This window comes from Pichia kudriavzevii, chromosome 5 (assembly GCF_003054445.1).
Source record: "Pichia kudriavzevii chromosome 5, complete sequence".
NCBI lineage: Eukaryota > Fungi > Ascomycota > Pichiomycetes > Pichiales > Pichiaceae > Pichia > Pichia kudriavzevii.
The window spans coordinates 727,654-746,857 of NC_042510.1; the positions used below are offsets into that span (position 1 = coordinate 727,654).

General features: G+C 39.1%; 14 protein-coding genes across 14 annotated transcripts; 8 read left to right on the top strand and 6 right to left on the bottom strand.

The window, feature by feature from the left end:
* Window positions 1-292: 292 nt before the first annotated feature.
* Window positions 293-2,569, top strand: C5L36_0E03450 (uncharacterized protein; the record flags this gene model as incomplete). The annotated part of the gene is made up of 1 exon (XM_029467903.1): window positions 293-2,569. One exon carries the CDS (start codon window positions 293-295, stop codon window positions 2,567-2,569), a length of 2,277 nt encoding a protein of 758 aa, XP_029323763.1.
* Window positions 2,570-2,728: 159 nt separating this feature from the next.
* C5L36_0E03460 (uncharacterized protein) lies at window positions 2,729-3,007 on the bottom strand (the record flags this gene model as incomplete). Its single annotated transcript, XM_029467904.1, has 1 exon — window positions 2,729-3,007. The coding sequence occupies one exon, from the start codon at window positions 3,005-3,007 to the stop codon at window positions 2,729-2,731; it is 279 nt and encodes a 92-aa protein (XP_029323764.1).
* A 192-nt stretch (window positions 3,008-3,199) lies between these two features.
* C5L36_0E03470 (uncharacterized protein) lies at window positions 3,200-3,889 on the top strand (the record flags this gene model as incomplete). Its single annotated transcript, XM_029467905.1, has 1 exon — window positions 3,200-3,889. The coding sequence occupies one exon, from the start codon at window positions 3,200-3,202 to the stop codon at window positions 3,887-3,889; it is 690 nt and encodes a 229-aa protein (XP_029323765.1).
* Window positions 3,890-3,967: 78 nt separating this feature from the next.
* On the bottom strand, window positions 3,968-4,627 carry C5L36_0E03480 (uncharacterized protein; the record flags this gene model as incomplete). The annotated part of the gene is made up of 1 exon (XM_029467906.1): window positions 3,968-4,627. The coding sequence occupies one exon, from the start codon at window positions 4,625-4,627 to the stop codon at window positions 3,968-3,970; it is 660 nt and encodes a 219-aa protein (XP_029323766.1).
* A 1,130-nt stretch (window positions 4,628-5,757) lies between these two features.
* Window positions 5,758-6,780, top strand: C5L36_0E03490 (uncharacterized protein; the record flags this gene model as incomplete). The annotated part of the gene is made up of 1 exon (XM_029467907.1): window positions 5,758-6,780. The coding sequence occupies one exon, from the start codon at window positions 5,758-5,760 to the stop codon at window positions 6,778-6,780; it is 1,023 nt and encodes a 340-aa protein (XP_029323767.1).
* Window positions 6,781-7,055: 275 nt separating this feature from the next.
* C5L36_0E03500 (uncharacterized protein) lies at window positions 7,056-8,876 on the top strand (the record flags this gene model as incomplete). The annotated part of the gene is made up of 1 exon (XM_029467908.1): window positions 7,056-8,876. The coding sequence occupies one exon, from the start codon at window positions 7,056-7,058 to the stop codon at window positions 8,874-8,876; it is 1,821 nt and encodes a 606-aa protein (XP_029323768.1).
* Window positions 8,877-9,071: 195 nt separating this feature from the next.
* On the bottom strand, window positions 9,072-10,001 carry C5L36_0E03510 (uncharacterized protein; the record flags this gene model as incomplete). Its single annotated transcript, XM_029467909.1, has 1 exon — window positions 9,072-10,001. One exon carries the CDS (start codon window positions 9,999-10,001, stop codon window positions 9,072-9,074), a length of 930 nt encoding a protein of 309 aa, XP_029323769.1.
* A 715-nt stretch (window positions 10,002-10,716) lies between these two features.
* C5L36_0E03520 (uncharacterized protein) lies at window positions 10,717-12,189 on the top strand (the record flags this gene model as incomplete). Its single annotated transcript, XM_029467910.1, has 1 exon — window positions 10,717-12,189. The coding sequence occupies one exon, from the start codon at window positions 10,717-10,719 to the stop codon at window positions 12,187-12,189; it is 1,473 nt and encodes a 490-aa protein (XP_029323770.1).
* Window positions 12,190-12,300: 111 nt separating this feature from the next.
* Window positions 12,301-13,140, bottom strand: C5L36_0E03530 (uncharacterized protein; the record flags this gene model as incomplete). Its single annotated transcript, XM_029467911.1, has 1 exon — window positions 12,301-13,140. The coding sequence occupies one exon, from the start codon at window positions 13,138-13,140 to the stop codon at window positions 12,301-12,303; it is 840 nt and encodes a 279-aa protein (XP_029323771.1).
* Window positions 13,141-13,329: 189 nt separating this feature from the next.
* Window positions 13,330-14,364, top strand: C5L36_0E03540 (uncharacterized protein; the record flags this gene model as incomplete). Its single annotated transcript, XM_029467912.1, has 1 exon — window positions 13,330-14,364. The coding sequence occupies one exon, from the start codon at window positions 13,330-13,332 to the stop codon at window positions 14,362-14,364; it is 1,035 nt and encodes a 344-aa protein (XP_029323772.1).
* Window positions 14,365-14,482: 118 nt separating this feature from the next.
* Window positions 14,483-15,682, bottom strand: C5L36_0E03550 (uncharacterized protein; the record flags this gene model as incomplete). Its single annotated transcript, XM_029467913.1, has 1 exon — window positions 14,483-15,682. The coding sequence occupies one exon, from the start codon at window positions 15,680-15,682 to the stop codon at window positions 14,483-14,485; it is 1,200 nt and encodes a 399-aa protein (XP_029323773.1).
* A 626-nt stretch (window positions 15,683-16,308) lies between these two features.
* C5L36_0E03555 (uncharacterized protein) lies at window positions 16,309-16,488 on the top strand (the record flags this gene model as incomplete). Its single annotated transcript, XM_029467914.1, has 1 exon — window positions 16,309-16,488. The coding sequence occupies one exon, from the start codon at window positions 16,309-16,311 to the stop codon at window positions 16,486-16,488; it is 180 nt and encodes a 59-aa protein (XP_029323774.1).
* Window positions 16,489-16,644: 156 nt separating this feature from the next.
* C5L36_0E03560 (uncharacterized protein) lies at window positions 16,645-17,700 on the bottom strand (the record flags this gene model as incomplete). The annotated part of the gene is made up of 1 exon (XM_029467915.1): window positions 16,645-17,700. The coding sequence occupies one exon, from the start codon at window positions 17,698-17,700 to the stop codon at window positions 16,645-16,647; it is 1,056 nt and encodes a 351-aa protein (XP_029323775.1).
* A 338-nt stretch (window positions 17,701-18,038) lies between these two features.
* Window positions 18,039-19,085, top strand: C5L36_0E03570 (uncharacterized protein; the record flags this gene model as incomplete). Its single annotated transcript, XM_029467916.1, has 1 exon — window positions 18,039-19,085. The coding sequence occupies one exon, from the start codon at window positions 18,039-18,041 to the stop codon at window positions 19,083-19,085; it is 1,047 nt and encodes a 348-aa protein (XP_029323776.1).
* Window positions 19,086-19,204: the final 119 nt, after the last annotated feature.

Here is a 19,204-nt window from a genome sequence, read left to right on the forward strand (position 1 = left end):
AGGTGGATTCCTGTGCGTTTTGTCAAAAACTACCCGTTCCTTTATAAGTTTTTCCTCAACACTACTCTCTCTTGCTTCAACCGGTGCATCTCCTGTTTAGTTTCTTCCCCCCCCCGCATTATACTACTAGGAGTCGTCTGTGGACTGTCCATATTGCTCACATCTTGAATTCCACAAACACCGAAACACTGAAACACCTCATCTTCCATTGATTTGGGGTCTCCCGCAGCTGCATCAACAACTATAATAGAGAAACAACAACAACAACAACAACAACAACAACAAATACAGCATGGCTTCATATGACAAAAAATTTATTCAGCAATGTGCCGCCACATGGATCGCCATTGGTACTTGTGCAGACACTATTGGACAGGTGGAAAAGGCCGTAGAGGCCTTTTCCACTGCCCTACGTTATTCCCCCAATAACGCAAAGGCCTTAACTCATTTGGCCCATGTCTATCGTACCCGAGACGCCTATGCCGAGGCTGCCGATTTGTATCGAAGAGCCTTGGCTTTGGACCAACATAACGGTGAAACATGGGGGCTCTTAGGCCACTGTTACTTGATGTTGGACGACCTACAGTCGGCATATACCGCATACCAACAGGCCTTGTTGAATTTGCAAAACTTGAGTGTTCCTAAACTATGGCACGGAATTGGTATCTTATATGATAGGTACGGCTCTTTAGAATATGCCGAGGAGGCATTTGTGCGTGTCTTGGAGATGGATCCAAATTTCGAGAAAGCCAACGAAGTTTACTTTAGATTGGGTATAATTTACAAACTTCAGGGGAAACTACAAAAGGCTTTGGAATGTTTCCAATACATCCTCAATGTTCCTCCTGCTCCATTAACCCAGACTGATGTATGGTTCCAAATAGGTACTGTCTTGGAACAGAACAGAGATTTTAATGGCGCAAAGGAAGCATATGAGAGGGTCTTGCAGGCTAGTCCAAACCATTCTAAAGTCTTACAACAATTGGGTGGTGTCTATTCTCAGCCTGAAGCACCCTTCTATGATTTGGATATCGCCTTACAACTGTTGGGCCAGTCCATTGAATTGAACAATACTGACGCCCATTCTTGGTATTATCTAGGTAGAGTCTATATGTCAAAGCAAGACTATTCAAATGCTTATGAAGCCTTCCAACATGCCGTTAACTTGGACTCGAGAAACCCCACCTTTTGGTGCTCTATTGGTGTTCTCTATTACAAGATCTCCCAATTCAAAGATGCCTTGGATGCTTATACAAGGGCAATTAGGTTGAATCCTTACCTGTCGGAGGTGTGGTACGATTTAGGTACTCTCTATGAAACCTGTAACAACCAAATAGGTGATGCTCTAGATGCTTATAGGAGAGCAGCCTCCTTGGATCCTGAAAACCCTCATATTGCTGAACGGTTGATGCAGTTGTCCAAGTATGAGAAAGAAGGCGGTGCTTTACCTCCACCAATCCAAAACCAGCACCAGCTAACTATGCCTTCCTATCAAATGATTCAACAGCAACAACAACAGCAACAGCAGGCTCAACAGGCTCAACAGGCTCAACAGGCTCAACAGGCTCAACAAGCTCAACAACAGGCTCAACAGGCTCAACAGGCTCAACAACAGGTACAACAGGCTCAACAGGCTCAACAACAGGCTCAACAGGCTCAACAACAACAAATTCAACAAACTCAGCTTAATCAAGCTAGTCAACCAACCGAGCCATCTCAACAGTTCCAGCAACCAAACAACCCAGTGATGTTACAACCTTTAGTCCACCAGCCTCCTCAAATAGTCCAACCTGTTCAAACGCAACAGTCTACATCGTCGTATTCTGTTATGCCACCTGTTCCTCACACCACAGATTCATTACATGCAGATGGCAAAAATGATAAAAAGCAAAAGAAAGCTAAAAAGCAAGTAGGAGAAGTTGCAAAGGTAGGCGAGAGCACATCAACTAATTCTGAAAGCTCGAAAACTTCTGAAGTTGGATCCAAAGAGATCAAGCATGACACAAAAACCGAAGAAGATGCTGCTGAAGTCAGTGGTCAATCAAAGAATGCATCTTTGGTTCCCCCTTCAGAGATCAAAGAGGAAAAGAAAACGGATCCAAAACCTGAAAGTGTCGCTGAATCGCCTCAATCTAAAAATCAGGATAATGGTGCCGAAAAGAGACCTTTGGAGAACTCCCAACCCGAAACTGAAGAAAAGCGGCAAAAGGTATCGCCAACTTTGACGCCAACCTCCAATCTAAATTCGGAACCTTCATCTGAAGGGAAGGGAGAAGTGGATGTGGTTGAGCAAACGCAGCAAGGAACGCCGCAACAAGAACCAGAAAAGAAGCAGGAACAACAAGAACAAAGGAAAGATGTCGCAAAAACTCATGAAGCTTTTGTTCAAGTTGAGAAAAAAACCATTGATTTGAAGCCAATGGATGTTGAAGAAGTTAAGGAACTAAAAGATATAGTTCATAATGAAGTCGAAGACGAGGAGGTTAAAAATACAGCTAAGCTTGTTGCAGAACCTACGACCGAGTCAAAAGTTAGAGAAATTGATGAAGATGAAAACTACGACGACTGATTAAGTTACCTCTTAGTCGACACTCACTGATTCCTCCTTTTTATCCTATCTTATTTTTCTTTTTTTTTGTATCATTAAAGAATATCTACTGTATTATATTTGTATAAAATGTCTAAAAAAGAAATTTCGAAACTATTCTGAAAATTACCTTGTTTCATTTCATTCAACAACATCATCCAAAAACTGCGCAATTTTCTGTAATACCTTCACCTTTACCTCATCGGGTACACTTTCTATTCCCTTGTCCTGTAGCATGTTGACCAGCTTCCCAAACTGTAAATCACTATCAGGGGTGCCTTCCACGGTATCAATAGTTAGGTTTAGAAAATTATCATACCATCCGGAATTTCGTAGTTCTGTCTCCAGGAGATTGTAGATTTCCTTGTATTTCCCCGAACTCACCAACTCACCTTGTATCTTCTCATATAAATCAGACATGTTGACAGCGTCGAGATGTCAGCTTTGTGGAGGTAGAAAAACATACTATCCTGATCAGGAACGCTTTTTAGGTTCCTGAGTGAAACAGAAATTGTCAACTCTGCATGGCGTGTACATGCCGCGGGATGTGATTCATGGGAATCAATATATCAATCACTCCATTCTGTTCCTTTTAAACCTCCCCGTGACAGCATGTTGCGGTATCTTCGTTGTTGCGTTCGTACAATGTCAAACACCAGAGAACAATACAAGGACGCAGCTAAACTGTTGGATCCTGCATCTACAGTTGCCAAGATTACAAAACGTACAAAACTAGAAAATGAAAATGCAAAGTTTGTCAATTTAGAGAAATTGGAATACGTCTCACCATTAGGGAAACAAGGAGTTTGGGAAATCGCCACACGTACTACCAAGCCAAAGGGTTCACTGGTGGATGCAGTCATTATTGTTCCGATTTTGAAATACCCAAATGGAGATAAGAAGCTGGTATTTGTTAGGCAATTCAGACCTCCTTGTAATGGTGTTGTCGTTGAATTTCCTGCTGGCTTGGTTGATCCGAACGACAGCATCGAAACATGTGCTCTTCGGGAATTAAAGGAGGAGACAGGCTATGTTGGTGTAATTAGAAAGAAAACTGGTGTTGTTTGGAGTGACCCTGGGCTGGTTGATGCTAATTGCTCAATGGTATGGGTTGATGTTGACATGAGTTTGAAAGAAAACAAAACTCCTGTTCCGCATTGGATGGACAATGAATGTATTGAGGTTGTCGATGTACCTCTGAATGAATTAGAAGGAAAGATTGATGAATGGACCAAACAAGGCTATCTCATCGATGGTAGGGTTCAAACCTTGGTTATTGGCATGGCTATGGCTAATGAATGAATGCTTTGGAGTTTTTTTTTTTTATCACAAGTTTCTTGGAAATCAATCCACCCTCTGTCTAATCTTCTTTAAATGATTTCAATGAATTTTCTTTTCCAGTGTCATGTATTCCGGATAAACGATTTTGCCATTGCGTAACTTCTTGGGCTGTGGACTTGTGGAATGCAGAGCGAATCCTAGCCTTTCGTATAGCCTCCTGGCATTTTCGTTCTCGCCGAATACTGTCAACCCAATACCTGTAAGTTCTAATTCCGGATCGTCCAAACCATCATAGTATTCTGAATCTCTTTTATACCACAGTTTCTTGATTTTTCCTGATCCATTGATCTTCTTCACAATCTCCTCTAGCTTGCAGAGAAAGAAAGTGCCTAGTCCCTTATTCCTCAAGACTTCTGTGAACTGGATCTCATAGAGGTATAATAAATGCAAATCCATATCGTCGTCGTGTACAATTTTGAAGGATAAGAATCCTAAGAGTTTGCCCAATTCAAGATCTTTAATTAGTAAATATACAAGGCCTTCTTCTAACATTTCTTCCTTTTTATGGAGCCTCCATCTAGGCCCTTGTGTTTTTGTGTATAGTGCTCCCAAGTTATGATCTAGCAATTCAATGCAATTGTCTTGTTCTGACGCTTCCAAGTCTGACACCTCCATAACTTCGATTTGGAATTCCCTCAATCGGTCCCATGATATGATGCTCTTTTGAAGAGTATCGAGCAAGATCCGAGCTTCCTCCATTTACAGTATTGTGGGGTAGTTGGTGGTGACGTTTAGGTGATAGAATAGCAACCCAGGTTGAGCCACAAGCCGTTCATATATTAGTCGTCCATCTTCCGTGCATAGAAAATTATATGCAAAATTTCATTTCTTCAATTTTTCTTTATATAATATTTTGGGGGCTCAGCTGAACTCAATGAACTAAACAAAAGTATTCCCAAATAAAACGTTGCTATCGGTATAAATTATTCATACAATGTCTAGATATTCTTTCTACAAAGGTGCATTTGGCGTAATTTGCAGCCATTCTTGGTCAAAGCTCTGCAGTTTGAACCTTCCCATAGCGCCGGGTCTCTATTTACCTGGAAAGACGCAATCTGAGTGCCGTGGCGCTAGTATATTGCAGATAAAGTCTTCACCTATCAACTCCTAATTCACATGTTAAGTGTCACAACTCAGAGGTTACTGGCCACAATAGTGAAGATATTTGTAATTTGCTTTGGCTAGAAGATAAGGTAGAGAGTTTGATTTGATGGTCACGGAAACTCCTCTGCAACTTGTAGAGATGCCAAGGTCTTCTCTTCTTCTTTTCTGACTAACCATGAAACAGTGACCAAAACATGTTGTAATCAGTCGAGGTATTCCTCCAACTTAAAAGGTTTATAATATTATCTTAGAAACTAGACAAATGTCAATTTCTAGTGTTTCTCAAGGTAACTCCTAATGAAGACCTCATCATCAGTCCACTTTATGATCCCACTAGACCTAGAAACAACAAGACAGAATCATAGTAGCTTCGACTGAAATCATGTCTTTGACTAACCCAAAGCAGACTGTCTGGAAAGATTTCTTCAATATTCAGTTTTATTGTGCGTGGTAGACATACTACTATTTCCTAATCAATGTCTGGTCTAGAATATATATGTTCCATATATATGTGAGGTCCTAATGGTTCTCTTCTAAGATACAGATACTACCTACCACCAACTGGTTGGACAAAGGTGTGATATCAGCACCTTCTAGAAGAATTCTCAAATTGGAGTGATTACCTAAGCAGTCTCTTACACAGTTCTCACATTCAAATACGACCATAAAAAGTTGAAGCACGATACCTCTTTCTTTCAATCGACAACAGTGTCCTGTGGGGGGTCATGTTAGTCGTCAACGAAAGCGTGGTCACGTCGCTATTTGCCAACCTCACTCGTGCAGGTGTAAAGCAATACCAGGACACCCTGCTAAGAGCATTGCAAGAGTATGAAAAACATCCAGAGATTATTCCACCAAGAATCGTTACAAGCACCGAACAATGTGTGCATTTATTCATGGCTTCAACAGGAACACACGTGGGTATGAAGGCCATAACCGGGTCTAAGGAAGGTTTTAAAGGCATCACTACAATTCTAGATAAGGACAATGGATACCCACTGGGCATCATCAACGGCGCCACATTGACAGCCTTTAGGACTGCGCTGTGTAACACACTGCCGCTTGTCAAGTACTATCCTCTCGAACATACCTATGAGAATGAAACATTGGTTGTCTTTGGGGTTGGTGATCAAGCCGTCTGGCATGTCAGGCTGTCGTTGATTTTATATCCAGGAAGGTTTTCCAAAGTCGTTGTCTCAAACCGGACAGTATCCAAGGCCGTCAAGCTTTGTGAATTGTTCGGCCATGAATACCCCAATGTCGAATTTTTACCTTATGGACTATCTACAGGAGAAGACGATGACCCTCTATTAAAAGAATTTGAGAAGACCACCGTTGTTTTCACCTGTATTCCGACGTCTAAGCCAACTGTGACAAGGAAACTCGTGCAAAATTGTAAGGGACATTGTTTCATCGGTGCCATTGGCTCGTATAAACCGCACATGACCGAAATTGAGGGTGCTGTTCTGCATGACTTGGTTCTAAACAAAGGCGGCAAGATCGTCGTTGATTCGGTGGAGCACTGTCTACATGAAGCGGGGGAACTAATCATTAATGATATTAAAGAGTCAGATCTAGTGGACATCCCAAGTTTGTACACTTCACAGTTTGATGACGCTTCGTTCAAAGAGTCCGAAGTTGTTGTTAGTAAACTAGTGGGACTATGTATCATGGATGTATGGGTTGGAAACCAGTGCCTCGAGGAAGCCAGAAAAGCAGGTAAAGGGATTGAAATTGACGATTTTTAGTATCCCATGGCAGCTTTGTTAAAACTTTGTCAGATTATAAAATCTATATAGGTATTGTTTTTATTACGTAATACTTTATTATAGTTCTACTGTTATTTTCTGCATCTTCAATCGTCAATTTCACTTTTTGTGATCTTTTCGTGAAATTTATCCTTAGTATTTCTTCGAGATTTTTTTCGGTTTTCAAGCTCAACATGAACAAAAACTTACACAGGTGAGTAGGGTGAGTACTATACTAACAGCATATTACCCCATATACTGGCAGGAGAGAGAACATGTTGAGAGGATACAAAGTTGCGTCTTCTCATGTACGGGGGGTTGCCTTTTTTGTACCGTCAAATAGAATCAATGAATATTCCAAACGTGAATTGCAGGAGAATGCAACAATTGAATTATTTGAAGATAACTATAAAAAGCTTAAACATTACTACGAGGATAGATTCCCGGATATCAAATTCAAAAATGTGAAAACTCAGAAAACACCATTTGCCAAATTTTCGTTCAAGCCAAATGATGATACTGTTGTGGCAGCCTTAGATTCGGTTAACATTGATTTCTTCCAAAATATTAATGAAAAAATACCAGTTGCTGATGACGTATTGGCTGAGAGAGATTTCCGGAAAATGGTGAAACTTGCACTTTACAACACTAAGGTTCCTAAGCTTTATAACCTCTTGAAGTGTAACTTGTCTCGTATCTCCACCTTAAAAGACGAACTGACACCAAGTGATGTCTCGGTAATCATCAGGCGACTAATATCATACCATGATATGGTGTCTAAAAGTGCTAAATTTATGACGAAAAATAGAAAGTACCTCTATGAAGACAATGAGAGTTACGTCACTCGCTTGAATGAGATATCTGATTCGCTTTACACTCAAAATACCTTGATTTTCAATGCCTGTGCTAGAGCTTTTGATTTATCAATTTCGGACTATGAAGAAATCGTCATGTTTCATTACAGGAATGGGAAGATTCCGAAAACAGTAGAGATAATTGCTGGACTAGAGAAAAAAGCCCAAGAGGTGGATTCCAAACTGTACCTTTCGAATAAGTTATGGTTTTGCAAGTTGGATATACTCTCAAAGACGAGTAACCAATTTTGGAAGATTTATGGTGAAAAACTCTTTCGAAATGAGAAGAAGGTCGGGTTGAAAAATAATTACTTGTATCCACACCATGGGCATAATTTCCAAATTTTGCTGCAAAGGTATGAACATGACAAATCAATAAATAATTTACCTGACGATGCCGATATCATAAACGTGATTATCAAAGGTTTAGGTAAACATTGTGACATTCCTTCGCTTGATAAGTTGATTGAATCGTATTGGGGTATTAAAATTGATAGGATTTCGGAAAGGGGTGTTTATTTGATGGAACATTTCAATATCAGAAAAAACGTTAATGCCCTGATTTGGCCAAATGAAAAAATAATAACGAGCATACTGCTATCATATGCAACAAATGGCGACGTTGCTACAGGTATCATGGTTAACAATATGATTTTGGAAAAGTACAACGACAAGAGGATACTAAATTCTTTAAACACAATAAAATATTGGGAATTTGTACTGCGGTGCGTCGGCTTGTATGGTGATGCAACAGAGAAGAACATTGCTAGATTACTGAATGAGACAGAAATCATCGATGATCATGGCAATTCTTTACTTGAAATTAAGTACAGGTTTTTCGATATTGTATCGAACATGAGTGAAAGATTCGTAAGGTTTCCAACCAGAGAAATGTTTCAACTGAAAATCAGATATTCGAGTTCTCATGAAATTTTGAATGGATTACCTATTGCCTATAAGCAGCTAAATAACGATGGTTACAACCATTCTAGATTAAACTATCGTGCCAATCAACATACTCTCTACAAATATGTCGAAGAATGTTGTAAAGAGCTTGGTAATAGAGGACTTTTCCTCGATGCTAAATCGATAATTGAAAAATACATAACATCCAAACAAGAAACAAAGTCATTGAAGGATATGCTAGGTGAGATGCAAGAGATTTACGCACGAAAAAGAGTAAAAGAAGACGAGCGCAAACGACGGGTTGAAGATGAAGATGATGACTTCCAACTATGGTAATTAAATTAGATAACGATCATGTTTATAAAATAGAAACAAAAATTTATTTCTGTCTCTTGTGTGAATACTTATACAAATATATAGCTTTAACTTATACATTTGCAAGCGAGTTTTGTGGATCGAATTGGTATGCAGGGATGCTTTTTTTTTGTGCTGTCTCTTCATTGAAAGGAGAGAACCAATGAAAAATGGTTATCACATAGGCACGAGTTCGTTTGAGTTCATGTATTTACTGGAAAAGATCCAAATCCATCTGAACCAAACTATTTGAGAGTAATGAGACCATGTCATTGTTGAAAAATTTAAAAATAGTGAATTCAAATCACTATATATCCTGATAGATTGAGAATGATTTTCTCCTAATAGCAGGATCTGACTGAGATCAATATTATACTTTGCTAGTTTTGCCCTTATTGTTTCAGACTTTGTTAACCATCTACAAGCAAGTTCGATACTGGTGATGAAAAGATTGGAATACTTGACAAATAGATTCCAAGATTTTAGATAATAAGCTCTAATGTGTTTTGCCTGTGCATATTCCTTGGCGGCCTTATGAATAGACATATGGTTTGGATGGCCAGAGACCCCGTCTTCATCAAATGTCAAAAAAACAATTTCCCTTTTGGATTTGATGCCATATTGTTTCTTTAATGATCGCAGCTCTTCATCGATGGATTCCTTTATCTCATCTGTATCCCAATATACTTTCAAGTCATCCTTGAAATCTAAAACTCTCACTGTCTCAATGGACAATAGCTTGGCTGCGTTGTGCAATTCACGTTCTCTGATGTTCCCCAGGCCTTCGTATCCGCCATTTGAAAGACAAATCAGATGAATTTTGTTATTATAGTTCCCCTTTGATAACTCGGTTAAGGAGGGGGTAAAGAACATTGACTCGTCATCTGGATGCGCAGTGATCAACACGATGTGTGAGTTCACCAGGTTGTTCTCCACTATTGCCGGGGTATTGATGCTGTTGTAGTATGCAGATTGTAAATAGCCATCGTAATTTAGAAGCTTGCTTTTAGATGGGTCTGTATTGCAAAAGTTCGGAAGAATCGTTGTCAGGCCCACCCAGGCCAAAAACGTTAGGGTCACAAAATAAGACAACTTTAGTAGTCCCATGGTGGTCGTTTAAGCACTCTGTTGTGGTTTGTCTGTTTGCAAGACAACGCTCTAGGTGAATGGTATCCAAGAATTCCCGTCTCTAATTTCCATGTTGCATAAAACGAAATGGAATCAAGATGATTTCCCTTTTACAGCCACATCTGCCGGGAAAAGTTGCTTCTGGAAAAAAAAAATTGAGGAGTTTAAAAATATCCATTTTGTCGGAATAGATTGTTATGGTTGCTTTCCAAGATAACGAGGGTTAGGTTTAAATCAGGCGGAATATCACTCGTAACTACAGTGTATAATATACAGTTTAGTGTTATGCTATAAGTTTGTCTTATAGACGAGAATATATTGTGGCGGGACCGCAACCTTCCTGCCTGTCTTCTATCGAGAATACACAGCGGCAGTTCAGTCTGGATCTTGTGTTTCTCTCACCTTCCCCCATGGTAAACCAAGACACACCTCCCTTCTCCCAAAGCTAACATGTATTGTGAAGTACATGGCAAAACAAAGACATGCTGGGAACATAATTATTGTGGAGGTTGTGGTAAAGATAGAGATCAAGCATCTAGTGGAGTTTCATGTAGAAAACCTGAAATTTTTCATCAATCCGGGTAAATTAATCAAACAGCGACAACTTGTAGAAGGACATTGCCAAAAGTTTCAGTCAAGGTGAAGATGCCAAAGTTGGAATAGCAAATCACACACAACGAAGGAGAAGCCAAACATGACTGTAGCTCTGAGTGGCTCTAGTCGGAGGTTCTGTGTTGGGACAGTTAGTAAGATTGCATGCCCCATACGTGGAAAAAGGTACAATTCTTCTGCACAATACGAAGACCCAGAGGATGTCAAGAAAAGAGAAGACCTTTACAAACGTTTGACTGGTAAACCTCTAGATGATATCGAAACCAAAAAGATTTATGAGACACCACTTGTATCTACTGTTGCGTTCAGAAACCCGGAGGTGTTGAGCTCACCGTTTGTTTGCTTGGATGAAAATATAGCTCTACGAAGCATTTTCACCGAGCTGTTAAATAAGACTGAACTGGATAAGTATGATTATTTCATGAAAATCAACACGGACACAAGCGCCACTCACCAAGACAGGCTAGATGCGGTAATCAACTGGAGGCATAAATTTAAAAAGAGCTTCAAGTCTATTCCTGTTAACATTAACGAATCCAATCTAATACTTAATTCGAACTTTATTGAATTCTTCGACAGAGTAACGGCAAATATGCATGATTTCGACATTACACGGTCAGTGTCTCAATTGCAGGAGGAATTCTACAAGCTCTCCTATACTGATACCTTCATATTACACCTCAAATACGTTCCAAAACTAAGCGAGGATAAAAGAGGAGTTTTTATAAACCAACTGGATAAATATCTGCAAGAAAGTATCCTGCATTTCCATGATTCGTCGTTGGAGCAAATATGCCTAGAATTGTTGAAACTAAAAGAGGTTCAACTTATCACAAATATAATAAATTCTTATGACACCACAACACATTCACGTTTCTATGATAATATTTCTCCTCATTTTTTGCATCAATATCTTGAAGGTCTAATTACCCAAAACGATGTTCAAACTGCTAGTCAAGTACTGAATTACTTATCGGATAACGAATATATAATACCTAGTGATACTTTAACTCAATATTTCAAGTTGGTGCATACTGTTGTGACCAATGTTCAAGCACCTAAGAATAAGAAGGAAATGTTATTCAATCTTTTAACTAAATCCACAAGCTGTATGTTGCTCCAAGATGGAATGTTGAATGAGGAGATCGTATTTTACATTACTGATTTTATTCGTATAAATATCCTCCACATTTTTGTCAAGTACTTGCAGTTGAGTCCGAACTATAAAGAGTTGAATAGTATTCCTGATATCATAATTCAAAGAATCAGTTCCTCGTCCCCGTTCCATAGAAAATCGGATCAAAAGAAGGCTATATTCACAACCAATTTGCTTAATAGCTTAAACTTTGAGAGTAAAGAGATATCAGACGCCTGTAAAAAAAACATAATAAGGATATATGCAGAAGCACACTCCCCATTGGCTGTGTTGAATTGGTCAAAACAACTAGAGATTCCACTTTCTACGGTAGAGAGAGACAGCTTTGTCAAAATTCTCTCTGTTCCTAGTGGTTCTGACAATGTGACGAGCAGCTTTGACATTTCAGACAAGCTATAGAGTTTTCCAGTACTTTTAACTTTATGTTTTCTCGTGTAAATATTAAATAAATACTATATCCGCTCATTTTGTAAAACGAGTCCTATATATGTACGTCAGTATGTAGACAAATCATTTAAAACTATCAACTACTCTTTTTTGAACGTTATCAATACAGGGGTCGTAGTTGGCCATCCGAATTGCATCTATATTTTTTTTGAACGTATCCACCGCCTTAGGTGTTCCTAAACCAGCTACCTGGATTTGATTTAATCCTCCAGAGCCTAAAAGTAACGACACGTTCTCTAAAAGATCATCTTCTGGCGATGATAACAATCTCTTCATCCCAAAAACATAGGACACTAAATTACCCAAACTTTCAACACCTAGCAAATTGGCAAAATACCAACTAATACCAGTAACATAGGAAACATCTAGGTCTGGTGTCATAATAGAGGATTGAAACATTGGTTTGAAATTAGACGTCAATTTGAACGGCAACTTTAATGCAATATACCCACGGAACAAATATGACATATAAAACATTAATACAGGTTGTGGTAAGTAGTTAATTATATTAGTCTTTAAACCTTGCATAATGGTATCATTCATTCCACTTTGCTCGAATGGGTTAGAGAATTCTGAAGTTCCACTCTTGTTTTCCTTAGTGGTAGATGGCTTCTCCAATATCTTGTTTAAGGAAGTTGGCTTATTGTACAAATCATTGATTTGCAATTTCCTTGAATCCCATTCAGATCTACATAGTACAGTATTTCTGTTTTGACCTATCATTGTGAGTCTTTGCAAATGCTGAGATTCTCTAACCTTCCCACGAGTTTGCAGTTGCTGCTTGGGTTTCAAGAAGACGTTTGATAACTGTCTTAATAAATGCACCAATAACATCACAATTGTAATGGGTAAAAGCACATGTGTTTTGATTTGTGGATCCAACGTTATGTGAACTTCCGACATTCCTGGTGGTTTGTCGTGAGCTGATAATATCCATAAAATGAAGCTTGACTACGAAGAGATCAAACTATGGAAATAAAGTCGCAGTGTCATGAACCATGAATTTCATCCCCCTTCTATCGTTATTTAGTGTCCACCTGTTTTTTCTTCAATCTAGACTCGGGAAAACCACCAACGAGACAACATATTTTCATGCAAAAGAAAATGAAGTTAAGGATTGCTGCTGTTCAGTTAAATTCCATCCTTGGTAATGTAGAAGAAAATATGAGTAAAGCATTGAAGATGCTAGAACAAGCGTTTCCTTCATCTAAGCCTAAGCCTGATTTGGTGGTCTTGCCTGAGCTTGCTCTTACAGGCTATAATTTTAAGTCACCTGCCCATATCCATCCCTTTTTAGAAAAAGCTGGAAATGGGAAGTCATACCAGTTTGGTAAAATGATATCTGAAAGGTGGGGGTGCTTGACGTTACTAGGATATCCGGAGAAATATGACAAAGCTAATGAAGAGATTATCTACAATTCTGCAATGTTGATTGACGCTAAAGGCAAACTAATACATAATTACAGGAAAACACACCTATATGAAACAGATAAAATATGGGGGTGTAAGGAGTCACCGGATGGGTTTCAAGCGTTCGATGTGCCCTTCAACGGTGAAAAAATTAGAACAACAATCGGCATCTGTATGGATCTCAATCCATATGAATTCACAGCTCCGTTTGAGAAATATGAGTTTTCAAGGTTTGCTAGTGATAACAAGTGCCAATTGATTTTAATTCCAACAGCATGGATGAATTCAAACTGGAAAGAGAATTGGACACTTGAACAAGCAAACGAATTCCACAAAATTTACCAGAATACAAAACTAGAACCTGAGATTAATGATGAACATAATCACGTCAAGGACCACTCCATTCTGATTCCACAAGTGTCTATCAAACTAGCCAAAGATTATCGATTAGAAGAAGTTGACGGAAGCACGGGCAGATATTGGATTATGAGATTAAATCCGTTATATAGCGAGACCCATGATTTTAAGCAAGTTGTTGTGGTATGTAACAGAAGTGGTATGGAAGATAAACTGATGTATGGAGGTACCAGTACTATGTACACGTTTTTTGGTGGCCCAATGGAGCGTACGCCGCAAGGGTTATCTATAGATTTCAATGTTGAAGGTAGTCTTGGTCAGGGTACTGAGGGTGTTCTAGTGAGAGAGGTTGAGATCTAACTGTCTGCTTTTCTGTTTTCGCTTGGCTTGACAAATAATGGAAATTAGAGGAGTATACAATTAGATAGAAATACATAGATAAGTGGTAGATTAATTGATTTAAATTGTGATTTAGAGTTTAATTGGTGTTGGTCTCCCTGGTTTCTTTTGTAGGTTCTTCTTTCCCTGTTTCTTCTACTTCTGCTTCTCCTTCATTGGTAGTATGTTCATTACCATCTTCTCTCACAACATCTTCACCAGTCTTGGCTGCCACTACTTCAGCTTGGGCCCTCTGGCCTTCTCCCGCTTCTTCTTCTTCTTCTTCATCGTCTACCATCATTGATGACAATTCCGCTAAGTAATTGTTAACATCATCAGAATTTGTTTGCTTGCAAAGTAGACTGATCATCCTGACTATCACATTCTTACGGAGCTCGTTCTCCCTATAAGCCTTCTCCAATTCTGATTTTAGCTTTTCATTAGAATTGGCCAGTTCATTGATGGCTTGGTCGGTGATGATCTTCTCCAATGTCCATTTGTTTCTCATAGTTTCTTCCCTTTCTTTTAGTTTCTTGATATGTTCAACAGCTTTCCTAATGATTTGTGATTTATTAGTATGTGTAGTAGGGACAATTGCTTGAAGCTCTCTAATGGCGTTGTTAATTGTTTCCCTCCTACGTCTCTCCACCTCTTTGTGGTTCAGTTTCTTGATTTTGGAAATGGTGTTGGGGTCTTTGATGCTCACGGTTTTGGAATTCATTATTACCATCGGCTGGCCCTTTGTGTTTACAACTGAAGCCGATGCTTGACTCCCAGTTTGGTCTTGCACACTCTTGTCACTATCAACGGTAAGCACACCCCCACTCATTACAGCAATGGGTGCTGTTTCTGGTTCCTGTTTATCGATGAATGTTGAGGCTTCACTAGGCTTTTCCTGGATATTGACATTGTGATTCTCTTTGATAACATCTTGCTGCTCCTGAACTTGTTCTGACCCTTGCTGCTCCCCTGACACTGGCTGCTCCTCAGACACTGGTTTCTCTGTCAGCTCTTGTTCTTCTTTTTCTTCTTGCTCTTGTCTCTCCTCTTGTCTCTGCTCTTGTCTCTCCTCTTGTCTCTCCTCTTGTCTTTCTTCTGGTTGTGAACTGCCATTACCCGCAGTGAAAAGTGGGTCAATGGACCCAGTATCGGTTTGCGCTTCATTCAAACTACCTTCGTTCCCAGCGTACATCTCCTTCATCTGTGGATCAATATCTGTATTTTCTGTTCTCTGCCTCTTATCGGCAACATTGTCAATCTCTGTAATGTTTACCTCAGCAATTCTTTTCGGTGACTCCATTCTCGTACTGATAATACTTCTCCTTTGTTCTCTAATTTATCTTCACACTGACTATACCGTCTGGAATGACTCAATCTAAGGGCCTATACTCTATTGTACCTCGAAGTGGATGAAATTATCAGCAGAGGTAGATTGAATACTCTTGTTGTATTCATCTCCTTCTCCAACACTCACTCTGTCTCATCCTCACGCCTCACTGCTCACGTGCCTTGGAGGAAAATTGGAGAAAATGGGGACCGCTCAAGTGGCCCAAATTCGCGAAATAAAGGAGAAGCAAACCCGCGCTCTTCCCAAAGCGGCAACGGCCCAGATCGTTGCTTGCGGTCACGTGAAGACAACCACGTGATTAATACGGTTAGCTTTTTTTTTATATAAAAAAAAAACAAGTAGGTGTGTCGACGCGTCGCCAAAAGCATGTGAAGCGGAATTAGGTAAGAGAATCGATAAATTCCGGGTAGCGGAGAAAACGAAACGGGACTAATTTCCGTGTGCAAGCGAATATGGAGAAACCACATAAAAGGAAGGAAAGGTCTAGTGACCGTGGTGGTTCCTATGGTTAACTGTTGGACTGTAGTGGTTCAATAAAACAATAACAAATCAAACACTGGTAAAGAAACAAAGAAACAATGTGTAAGCCAGCTACTTGTGACAAATGCAACAAAGCAACATGGTTCGGATGCGGACAACATATTCCAGTTGCAATGAATTCGGTTCCAAGAGAACAGTGGTGTACATGCAAGCACCCTGAAAACTCTACAACCTCTAGAGATTATCCTCCAAAGCAAGGTACCGGAATTAAGGTTTAATTAAGTCTTTATTATTGTCTGAATCATGGTATATATATATATATATATATATATGCACACGTATAAATTACGGCTGTCTATATGGAATTTTTACGAAATAATACTATAGTTATTGCAATCAATACAAACTCCATTTTTATTGGACTCACAATGTCTTTATTTAGAACGCTTGTAGATCTTGTTGAAGAATGCAGTAAGAACCTGGCCCTTGAAACCTCTAGATTCATCGATTTCCTTGATTTGTTCTTGCAACTTCTTTGCAACCTGTTCCTCATAGTCGTGATAGAGGGAATCAATCTTCAACTCATAGAAGAGATCCTTACATACCTTCTCGTTGTCTGGATTCTTCCGACCATAGTTTTCGTCCAACATTTTCCTCTGTTGTGGTGTACAGATCTTCAATGCAGTATTAACAACCCAAGAACACTTGTTATCTTGGATATCGGTACCAATCTTGCCAATATCTTCGGGCTTACCAAAACAGTCCAAGTAATCATCTTGAATTTGGAAGTATTCACCCAATGGAATCAAAACGTCTCTTGCTTGCTTGAAATCCCTCTCATCAGTGACACCAGCCATATACATGGCTAGGGCAACTGGTAAATAGAATGAGTAGAATGCTGTCTTGTAAATAACAATAAATGAATGTTTTTCAAGAGAAAATTTGGACAAATCAACATGGTCTTCTGGTGCCGTGATTAAATCCAATAATTGACCCATCTCGGTTTGGAATGTGACTTGGTGGAATAGATCTAACAAATCAGCATAATACTCGTTCTCTCTGAAGTACTTCTTCAACAATATGTAGATTGCACCTTCCAACATAAAGGCGTCATTGATTGCAATCTCCTTAACACCCTCTACTCTGTACCAACAAGGTTGGCCTCTTCTGGTAATGGACTGATCCATCATATCATCCGCAACTAAGAAATACGCTTGTAGTAGTTCAATGCACCATCCCAAAATTGCAGCCTTCTTATATTCACTTGGCTCAAAGTCGTCATACGACTTGAACCCTTTCAACAATGCATATGTATCAACCACGGATAAGCCTCTGTTCAATTTACCACCTGGTGTGTTGTAATTTAGGTTGTTTTCAAACCAGGTGATTGCATCCTTGGGCATGCCATTCTCCCTCAGAACATCCAATAACTCATCAACAAGTTCTGGGAATAAGTCTAGAAACTTCTTCTTTCCGATAGCCTTATCCATTGTATCTAACAGTGTATTGCTTGATAACTAAGGTCAAGAAAAACAATAATAGGAGAGTAAGGTGTTACACTCCAAATACTAGTTGCACGTGTTTTTTCAGTTCTCGTATAAACTCGTTCCACACAAAAAAGTTGCTCAAAACACATGGAAAATTGAAAATTGAGTAAAAATAAACGCAAATGCAAAAATCTCCTTTTTGCTAGGAAGCCATTTCTCAAAAGGGTATATCTGAAAAATTTTTGATGGAAGACCAAGTACAAAAAAATATTTCATCTTAATTAGTGAGTTTTTTTTTCCCTATCAAGAGAACATCTACTAGTACAATACCTGCATATACAATGGCAAAGGGGAAAGGGAAGAGTTACAAGAAGGAATCCGCCAAGGCTGTGAAGGATACTCCTACTGGAAAGAAAGAAAAGGCTCTCAAGAAGAAGGTTGAAGAATCTAATATTGAAGACGAAAAGAAACAACAAGAATCAGAGTCTTCTGGAGCTGAGCAAGAAGAAGAGTCCGATAATGATTCCGAAAGCGACTCCGATGATGAGGAGCATCTTGATTTGAATGCGCTCAATGAAAGTGAAGGTGATGATGATGATGAGGAAGATCTCTTGGAGGAGACCGGAAAAGAAGAAGAGGAAAAGGACGAAGAAGAAGAAGAAGAAGAAGAAGAAAATGAAGAAGAAAATGAAGAAGACGATGTTCCACTCTCGGAAGCTGAATTTGATTCAGATGCAGATGTTGTTCCTCATACCAAATTGACCGTTAATAATAAGATTGCACTCAAAAATGCACTTGAAAGAATACAAATAAATTGGAGCAAATATCAATTCGATGAAAGCCAATCGATAACATATCATGCCAAAGTTGAATCTGAGATTAAAGACATCTATGACGATACGGAAAGAGAATTGGCGTTTTTCAAGCAAGGTTTAGATGCGGCAACCGAAGGACGTAAGAAGCTTTTGGCATTAAAGATTCCATTCTCAAGACCTTCCGATTATTTTGCTGAAATGGTAAAATCCGATGATCATATGGACAAATTAAAGGCGAAGTTGGTTGCCGAAGCCACAGAAAAGAAGGCTAGGGAGGAAGCAAGAAGACAGAGGCAATTAAAGAAGTTTGGTAAACAAGTTCAACATGAGACCTTGCAACAAAGACAAAAGGAAAAGAGAGAAGCATTGGACAAGATCAAATCCATGAAGAAAAAGAGAAAGAACAACGAGATGTCGGGAGCAGATGATGGCTTTGATATTGCGGTCGAAGAAGCTTCTAAAGTTGGTTCTGAGAAGCAGCGTGTAAAGAAACAAAAGATTCGTCAAAATGTTTCTCAAAACCGTAATAATTCAAGACCTGGTAAAAACAGAAGAAGAAACAAGAGAAAATGATCATCTCGTTTTCACCTCCTACAGTATCTTTTATAATATCTTAATGTATAAATAGAATTCTTTATTACCTCAATTCACATATTTACCGTGTTATCTATACATGGTATAAAAACATGACA